At 42.6% G+C, this 10109-nt stretch overlaps 1 protein-coding gene across 1 annotated transcript; it reads right to left on the bottom strand.

Annotated features, from left to right (window-relative positions):
• Nucleotides 1-1060: 1060 nt before the first annotated feature.
• Nucleotides 1061-3430, bottom strand: LOC143861380 (uncharacterized). The gene is made up of 3 exons (XM_077372303.1): nucleotides 2837-3430; nucleotides 1712-2590; nucleotides 1061-1360 (listed from the first exon to the last, which is right to left on the bottom strand). The coding sequence occupies exons 1-3, from the start codon at nucleotides 3428-3430 to the stop codon at nucleotides 1061-1063; spliced, it is 1773 nt and encodes a 590-aa protein (XP_077228418.1).
• Between the last annotated feature and the right edge of the window lie 6679 nt (nucleotides 3431-10109).

A 10109-nucleotide genomic window follows, 5' to 3' on the forward strand; every position in this document is an offset into this window, starting at 1 on the left:
AGATCTGACCCCTCCTGCTAGACCAACAATTGTCGAGGAGGATGCAGAGTCACTGCTGGTACTACCGCAGATGCTGCTGTCGACACTGCCTCTGTCCCAGATATCTCTTAGCATCCACTTTTCTTCTTTTTGTAGTGGTCCTTGAGACCCTAAAATCTCTTGTTTCTCTTGTTTGCTTTTTTTTTTGACGGCCTTTAAGGCCAACTCTGTAATGGTCCTCGAGGCCCTACATTTTGATGAATGAAATTATACTTGCCCACATCTGTCTTTCCTGTCTCTGATAAGCTTTAGCTGAGTGACTTGCCCGGCTTGCCCCCTAGTTTTAATAACCTGGGATTGTAGACGATTGATAGCACCCAAGTTTTTTATGAACTGGGTTTCCAGAGAGTACCCAAGTTTTGTGAACTGGGTTTCCAGAGAGTACCCAAGTTTTGTGAACTGGGTTTCCAGAGAGCACCCATGTTTTATGAACTGGGTTTCCAAAGAGTACCCATGTTTTATGAACTGGGTTTCCAAAGAGTACCCAAGTTTATGAACTGGGTTTCCAGAGAGTACCTAAGTTTTATGAACTGGGTTTCCAAAGAGTATCCATGTTTTATGAACTGGGTTTCGAAAGAGTACCCAAGTTTATGAACTGGGTTTCCAAAGAGTACCCAAGTTTATGAACTGGGTTTCCAGTTATAAGAGGAAAATTTGAATCTGCAAAAAGAATTATTTATTCATATTATCATAAACATAATTTACAAAATCACCTCTCGCACTGGACGATGTGCCTACTGATAATATTTCCTGAGGTTTCTGGAGTTCCATGCGTGGGGTAATAGACGCTCCTCCAGTGTCTCTAGCTTGTAGCTACCTGGGCGGATAACTTCTTTCACTCGATACGGCCCCTCCCAAGTCGGGGAGAGTTTCCCGACTTTCATTGGTTGGGAGGCGGCTGCTCTCCTCAGGACTAAATCTCCTATCCAAAATTCTCTGGGACGTATCTTGGAGTCATGGTAGTTGGATACTCTCTGCTTGTAGGCGGCGACGCGGATTCGAGATTCTTCCCGGATCTCCTCTAGTAAGTCGAGGTTGGCGTGGAGCCCGTCACTGTTAAGCTGCTCGTTGAAGCGGTGACTCTGGGAGACGGAGTGCCTATATCGACCGGTATCACAGCCTCTGTTCCAAAGGAGAGGTTGAATGGCGACTCACCAGTTGGCGTGCGAGGAGTAGTGCGGTATGCCCATAGAACGTGATAAAGCTCGTCTGCCCAGCGGCCAGCTTTTTCATCCAGTCTTTTCTTTATTCCCTGAAGCAGGATCCTATTAGTCACTTCTGTTTGCCCGTTGGTCTGGGGGTGAGCTACTGAAGTGAACCTCTGTTCAATCTTTAGATCAGAGCAGAACTTCCAAAAATTCCGGCAATCGAACTGTTTGCCGTTGTCCGTTATCAAGGCACTAGGAATCCCAAATCTGCAAACTACTGATTTCCAGAAGAAGTTCTGCACATTTTGCTCTGTGATCTGCGCTAGAGGTTCCGCCTCTACCCACTTAGTAAAATAGTCGATCGCTACTACCACGAACATGCGCTTTCCGGAGGCCGGTGGGAAGGGACCTAGGATGTCCATCCCCCATACTGCGAAGGGGAGTGGACTAATAATTGGAGCCATCGCCACGGCGGGCTGGTGGATGGTGGGAGAGAATTTCTGACACCTCTCACACCTTTTAACCAGACTCAGCGCATCCTGCCTTATGGTGGGCCAATACAGACCTCTGAGCAGCACTTTTATTGCCAGGGCTTTGCCCCCCAGATGTTCTCCACAAATTCCTTCATGCGTCTCCTGGAGTGTATATGCGGCGTCGCCCGGCCTAAGGCACTTCAAGTATGGGAGAGTATAGGACCTCTTATACAAGACGTCACTGCTGAGGGAGAATCGGGCAGCTCTCTGTATCACCTTGCGGGCTTCCTTTTTATCCTCAGGGAGTTTACCGTCGCGCAGATAACTGATGATCTCGTCCATCCAGCACGGCTCATTCTCTACCTGCATTGTTTCCGCGGCTTTACTTTCGATGCTGGATGTTGGCAGGAACTCCATGCGTATGCTCCCAAGGGTGGTATATCCGGAGGCAGCCAGTTTTGACAGCACATCTGCCTTGGCATTTTCTATTCTGGGGACCCTGATGACCTCAAAACTTTCGAACTTGCTGGCGAGTTGGCGGACCTTGGCGACGTACTTGATCATACGCTCGTCTCGAGCTTCGTAGACCCCCTGAATCTGGTTTGCAACCAGCTGAGAGTCGCAGTAGGCTTTTAAGTCCCGGGCGCCGGTTTGGATTGCGAGGCTCATTCCGGCGAGGAGAGCTTCATATTCTGCCTCGTTGTTGGATGCGCGGAATCCAAAACTCAGGGCATAATCTGCAGTGAAGTCGTCAGGCCCGGTGAGGACGAGGCCGGCTCCACAGCCACTCTTATTCGAAGACCCGTCGACATGTACTTCCCAGATTAGTGAACTGGTTGTGAAGTCCTGCTTGGCTGGCAGGTGAACGATTTCTGTTCCAGCTCCCTCCGCTATACATTCTTTAGGAGCTGCTTTCTCCGCAACTGGGAGCTGCATAGCTTCAGAATCGACGAACTACTGGGGGATGGTGCACTCGGCCACGAAGTCGGCCAGTACTTGAGCCTTAATGGCTGGCCTAGGTGTGTACTGGATATCGAACTCGCTTAGCTCCACGGCCCACTTCACAAGTCGCCCGGAGATATCTGGTCGATGGAGTACTTGCCGGAGTGGCTGATCAGTCAAGACTTTTATGGTGTGGGCTTGAAAGTACGGCCTTAACTTCCTGGCCGCCATTACCAGCGTGTAAGCCAATTTCTCGACCCACTGGTACCTTATTTTTGCGTCCTGAAGAACCTTGCTGACATAATAGATAGGTTTTTGCTGGAGATGCTCTTCGCGGACGAGGACAGCTGCCAGAGCCGTGGAGCAAATGGAGAGATACAGAAATAGCTCCTCGCCCGGCTCCGGCTTTGTTAATAGTGGTGGGGAGGACAGGTATTTCTTCAACTCCTCGAATGCGGTCTGGCATTCCTCCGTCCAGGGCGCAGTCTTGAGTCCTTTGACCGCGCTAAAGAAGGGCAGGCACCTCTCCGCTGACTTTGAGATGAAGCGCCCTAGTGCGGCTATCATTCCCGTGAGCCGCTGAACTTCTCTAATAGTTTTTGGAGCGGTGAGCTCCATCACGGCTTTAATCTTCTCCAGATTTGCTTCTATCCCACGTTGGCTTACCATGAACCCTAAAAATTTCCCTGAGCTAACACCAAAGGTGCACTTGGTGGAGTTAAGCTTCATGCTGTGCTTTTTCAGGACCTGGAATGTTTCTCTGAGATCAGACACATGATCATGCGCACTCCGGCTCTTGACCAGCATGTCGTCCACGTATACTTCCATGTTGCGGCCGATCTGGTTCTGGAAAAGTCGGTTCACTAGCCTTTGGTAAGTAGCTCCGGCGTTTTTAAGGCCGAAGGGCATAACACGGTAGCAATAAGTCCCTTGATCTGTGACGAAGGAGGTCTTTGGTATATCTGATTCGTACATCCTGATCTGGTTGTATCCGGAGAAGGCGTCCATGAAGCTCAACAATTTGTGACCCGCAGTGGCGTCGATAAGTTGATCGATCTTTGGGAGTGGATAGTTGTCTTTAGGGCAGGCCTTATTCAGATCGGTGAAATCGACGCAGGTTCTCCATTTTTCATTTGTCTTTTTGACTAGGACTACGTTTGCCAACCAGTCCGGGTATCGAATCTTGCGAATGAAGTCAGCTTTCAGAAGCCTCTCCACTTCTTCTTTTATTGCCTGTCTCCTTTCAAAAGCGAAATGCCTCCTTTTCTGCTTAACCGGTCTACAGGTTGAATCAACACCGAGCCTGTGCGTACTGACCTCTGGATCAATGCCGGGCATATCAGCGGGAACCCACGCAAAGACATTTGCATTGTCTTGGAGAAATTCAGTGAGCTGGTGCTGAATGTTGCTCCTGAGAGAGGAACCGATCAGAGCGAATTTCTCCTTATCTTCTGGGCACAGCGGAATGGAGATGAGGTCTTCAGTGGGTTGAGTCCCCCTGAGTTTGTCCCTTACATCGAGTAGTTCAATTGGTAGTGATTCCACTGCATTTTTGCCTTTGAGTGCCATCGCATAGCACTCCCTGGATAGAGGTTGATCTCCTCGAACTTCCCCCACGCCATTGGGCGTTACGAACTTCATCCTTTGGTGGTAGGCCGAAGCCACTGCACGAATCAGGTTCTGGCCAGGCCGTTCCAGGATAGCATTATACACCGAAGTGGCCCTTACTATCAGGAAGTTGACCATGGCGAACACTTGGCAAGGTGGCTCTCCGACAAGGACTGGGAGCTCAATCTGCCCCTCTACTTTCACAACCTCTCCGGAGAAGCCAAACAGGTCTGAGCTTGCCGGCTTCAGGCGGTCGTCACCTATCATCATCTTCTATGACTATTTGGGGTTATAGAAATCAAAAACCAATTTTTAATTAAAAAACCAACAGCTATATTTTGAGCTGTCGCGACGTTCTCGGAGCTCCGAGAAATTCTCGGAGTTCCGAGACAAATTCTCGGAGTTCCGAGAGAACGGCTAGAAGAAGAGAAATTCTATTGAACCATTTCTCGGAGTTCCGAGAGAATGGCCAGAAGTTGTCAAAAACTACTGGACCATTTCTCGGAGTTCCGAGCTCGGAGCTCCGAGAAAAATCTCGGAGTTCCGAGAAGCCTAAAATAAGCAGACTTTTTATATTTTTGTTGCTATTTGATTTTGGGCTGGTTCTCGGAACTCCGAGAAATTCTCGGAGTTCCGAGACAAATTCTCGGAGTTCCGAGAGAACGGCTAGAAGAAGAGAAATTCTATTGGACCATTTCTCGGAGTTCCGAGAGAATGGCCAGAAGTTGTCAAAAACTACTGGACCATTTCTCAGAGTTCCGAGCTCGGAGCTCCGAGAAAAATCTCGGAGTTCCGAGAAGCCTAAAATAAGCAGACTTTTTATATTTTTGTTGCTATTTGATTTTGGGCTTTTGGAACTCAATTCCTAAGATAATTTGGAATGTTTATGAGGGTCCCAACATGTTGGTCCACCACATAACCATTCACTAAACCATTTAAGTTCTTAAGTGTTTTTGAAAACTCTTTTGAAAAACCTTGCCTTGACTTAGAAATCTAAAGAGAAAAGATGTACAATGAAATCTATGTAACATTCAACTTCTCTTTAGCCTTGGTCTTCAATTGGTCTTCCATTTTGTGTATGCTTGCTTGAGAGATGATGTGAGCTCCACTTAGCTCCTTTGACTCTTGTGTGGTACATCTTCAAGCATGACCATGTGGTGTGTTGGTTCCTTCAATGATCAACCTATGGGCTTAACACAACACTTCAAGGCAAATTGATTAGTATTCAAAAGCATAATCAATTATGCTTAGAATCATCAAAACAAGATAGGAGAGTAGACCCTTGGGCTTACAATCTCCTCATTTTTTATGATGACAAACAAAATTGATTATGAGGTGTGTGTGGAGTGACATAATATGCAAGTGAATGCAGGAACTCCCCCTCAATATATGCACAATGATAAATGATAACAATGAGAAGCATATAGTGCATATAGGCAAGTGAATAGATAATCAATTTCAAACTTTCCCCCTTTTGTCATCGATAGAAAGGGCGAACTAAAATATATAGCAATTAGGAGTGAATGAAGATTGAGTTAGGTACTCCCCCTAAATAAATGCTTATGATATAAAATATGTAGCCAAGTAATGCACATATACCTGTTCATGATCAAGATGTTGACATATTGTCAAATTGTTAGGTATTTTAATTAAGGTGAAGGTACCTCTCCATCTTAGAGAACTAAGAAGGCTAAGAGTACCAATTGAGTATTTTTTAAGATTAACGTTTGACATCTCATTCATGCAGAAACTACCAAATAAGGATGATATGTATATACTTTATAGATAAGCTGGTGAAAGGCACAAAGTATTTATTTGGCAATTTCTTTAACTTGATCCGCACTCCAAATGTTTAAGGCACTTCGGATATAACGTATTCTATCATCACTAAGGGGTTTTGTAAAGATATCAACCAATTGTTCCTCACTGTTGATATATTTTAAGCAAATATCCCCTTTTTGTGAGTGATCTCTAATGAAGTGGTGCCTAATCTCAATATGTTTTGTTCTAGAGTGTTGTATGGGGTTCTTTGTCAAGCTTATAGCACTAGTATTGTCACATTGGATGAGAATATTTTCCATTTTAATTCCATAGTCCATCAATGTGCTTTTCATCCATAGGACTTGTGCACAGCAAGCTCCAGCTGCCACATATTCTGCTTATGTTGTGGATAGAGCTACTGAATTTTGTTTCTTGCTAAACCAAGAAACAAGTGATTTGCCTAAGAATTGACAAGTCCCACTAGTGCTTTTCCTATCCACTCTACATCCAGCGAAGTCTGCATCTGAATATCCAATGAGAGTGAAGGCAGTAGATCTTTCATACCATAGTCCCAGACTTTGGGTTCCTCTTAAGTACTTGAAGATCTTCTTGACTGCCGATAGGTGAGACTCCTTTGGATCCGATTGAAATCGAGCACAGAGACAGACAGTAAACTTAATGTCTGGTCTCCTGGCTGTCAAATAGAGTAAGCTACCTATCATACCCCTATACATCTTTTGGTCCACAGATTTGCCAAATTCATCATTTTCTAGCTTAGCAGTTGTACTCATGGGAATTCTTGATGTCTTACTGCATCCATGCCATACTTCTTTAATAACCCCTTTGTATATTTTTCTTGATTTATAAATATCCCATTTTAGTATTGTTTAATTTGGAGTCCTAAGAAGTAGGTTAACTCACCCATCATGCTCATTTCAAATTCATTTTTCATTAGAGTTGCAAATTCATCACACATTTTTTGATTTGTTGAGCCACAGATGGTGTCATCCACATAAATTTGGACAAGGAGGATATCTTGATTTTCTCTTTTGATAAATAATATTTTATCCACCTTTCCCATCTCAAAACCTTTTTCCACTAGGAATATGCAAAGCCTCTCATAACAAGCTCTAGGAGCTTGCTTTAATCCATATAAAGCTTTATCAAGCCTGAAGACATGATTTGGATGTTTGTAGTCTTCAAAACCTGGAGGTTGCTCAACATACACTTCCTCTTGGATATAGCCATTTAGGAAGGCACTTTTCACATCCATTTGATATAGTTTAAATCATTTATGAGATGCATATGCCAAGAGTATCATAATAACTTCCATACGGGCAACAGGAGCAAATGTCTCATCATAGTCTATTCCTTCCTCCTGATTGTACCCTTGGGCTACAAGCCTAGCTTTATTTCTAGTGATAATTCCATTTTCATCCATTTTGTTTCTATACACCCATCTCGTGACAATGACCGGATGATCACTAGGCCTAGGCACTAGCCTCCACACCTTGTTCCTTTCGAATTGACTCAACTCTTCTTGCATAGCCATCAACCAATATTCATCCTTTTCGGCTTCCTTGATGGACTTAGGTTCTAATTCGGATAGGAACACCAAGTTATTACTCACACTTCGATAGTATGATCTAGTTCTTACCGGCGATGTGGCATCACCTAAGATTTGGGATCGAGGATGATCTACCAATATTCTCCTATTCCTAGGCAATGAGTCATCATCTACATTCTCAACTTCCTCACTAGGTAATGTATTACTTGTAGATGCATGGGGAGGAGCATTTGTCTTAGGTAAGAGGTATTCAATAGGTTCATCCTCGTCATGTGGCATTTATTGAGGTGTTGGCTCTCTTTCATCAAATGTAACATGCATGGATTCTTCTACAACTAGGGTTCTTCTATTAAATACTCTATATGCCTTGCTATGTGTAGAATATCCTAAGAATATGCCATCATCCGACTTCTTATCAAATTTGTGTAAGTTATCTTTAATGTTCAAGATATAGCATTTACAACCAAACACTCTAAAATAGCTTATATTTGGTTTCAAGTTTTTCCAAAGCTCATAAGGTGTTTTCTTAGAAATTGGCCTCATATATACCCTATTTATGATATAGCAAGCGGTGGTAACCGCCTCCGCCCAAAAGTATCTAGGAAGATCATTCTCATGCAACATAGTTCTAGCCATTTCTTGGAGGGTTCGATTCTTTCTTTCTACAACCCCATTTTGTTGAGGTGTCCTAGGTGGAGAAAAATTGTGTTTGATGCCATGTTCATTACAGTAAGTATCAAATTGTACATTTCAAATTCCGCTCCATGGTCACTCCTAATGTAAGATATGGAGATACCTTTCTCATTTTGGACTTGATTACACAACTTAAGAAAATTTTCATAGGTTTCATCTTTATGTGCTAAAAATATGACCCATGTATATCGTGAGTAGTCATTTACAATGACAAACACGTACCTCTTTCCACCTAGGCTACTTGTCTTCATTGGTCCAAAAAGATCCATATGAAGTAGTTGCAAGGGGTAGGTGGTTGAGATCATATTTTTAGGGGTAAATGAGCTCTTCAATTGTTTACCTAATTGACAAGTTCTACAAATGTGATCTTTGGTGTGTTTGAACTTAGGCAATCCTCTAACAATGTCTTTTGAGGAGAGGGTTGAAATGAGATCCATTCCAGCATGACCCAACCTCATATGCCATAACCAAGAATCTTCACTAATGGCATCAAGACAAGTTACATTTTGGAGTCTAAGATCATCTAGCCCAATAGTGTAAATGTTATTGTCTCTAGAACCTATGAATTGTACTTTTCCATTTATCTTATTTTTAACAATGCATTTGTTGGAGTTGAAGACTACTTCAAAACCATTGTCACACAATTGACTAATGCTAATAAGATTATGGGATAAGCCATCAACATAAAGTACATCATATATGGGAGAGTTAGAGTTACCTATGGTGCCTTCTCCTTTGACTTTTCCTTTCTTATCATCTCCAAAGGTAACATCTCCGCCATCCTTGAGTGATAAGGATGCAAATTAAGTGAGGTCTCCGGTCATGTCTCTAGAGCATCCACTATCAAGGTACCATGTGTTCTTCTTGTTATGACTTTTAAGGCATACCTACATATGAATAGGCAAGTGAGATCCCTTAGGTACCCAAATTTTCTTAATCTTGCTAAGTTCATTTATTTTCACTTTAGAGTTCAATTTGATTTTATCTTGTTTAGCATACATGCAAGCAACTCTATAATGTCCTTCTAGACCATAATAAAAGCAAGTTTTAGTACCACTAGAAGAGGCCTTTACAAATTTACTTTTATAGTTTGACATTGTAGTATTCCATTTATGTCCAAGTCCACTTTTATCATGTGACAATCTTTGAATATCAACAAGCCTATCCAATTTTAGTGAACCATGTTCAAATTTTTCAAAGAGTTTCTTTAACTCATCATGTTCATGAGATAGTTTACTATTTTCATGCTTTAGCTTGTTGTTTTCAATAGATAGTTCTTGTCGATTTTCATTTAAAATCTTGATGGTAGCATTTAAATCATGAATTTCAACTTTATATTTTTATTTTCATCATCTAAAAATTCATGGTCTTTCTTTAACCAACCAAATTCTTTTGTCATGTTAGAAAGAGAATTTTCAAGTGATGCATTTTTATCAAGTTCTATTTCAAGTTCATCATGTGCACTTTGCAAGGAATCAAGAACTTATTTTAAAATAATGACATCATTTAAAGTATTTACCTCTTGATTGTCATTTGTTGAGGCCATGAAGCAAACATTATTTGCTATCAAGCAATCTTCTCCATCATTTGGTTCACCTTCACTTTCATTGTCCTCATCCCATGTGGCGGTCATTCCTTTCTTGCCTTCTCTTCTCTTGAAACGATTGTTTGAAGTAGGCTCATTGTTGAGTGGACAATCCGGGCGAATGTGTCCAAGTTTCTTGCATCCGTAGCATCGGGGTTGAGATGATCCGTCACCGAGCTCTTCTTTCTTCTTGAATGGAGGATTGGTTCTTCTATTTCTCATGCCTCCCATATTTCTTTGCAAGAACTTGATACTTCTTGTTAGGAGGGCTACCTCATCTTCCATGTCTTCCA

Source organism: Tasmannia lanceolata, unplaced genomic scaffold (genome assembly GCF_043159265.1).
Source record: "Tasmannia lanceolata isolate RefF3 unplaced genomic scaffold, GAP_Taslan_0.1 ptg000037l, whole genome shotgun sequence".
NCBI classification, from domain to species: Eukaryota; Viridiplantae; Streptophyta; class Magnoliopsida; order Canellales; family Winteraceae; genus Tasmannia; species Tasmannia lanceolata.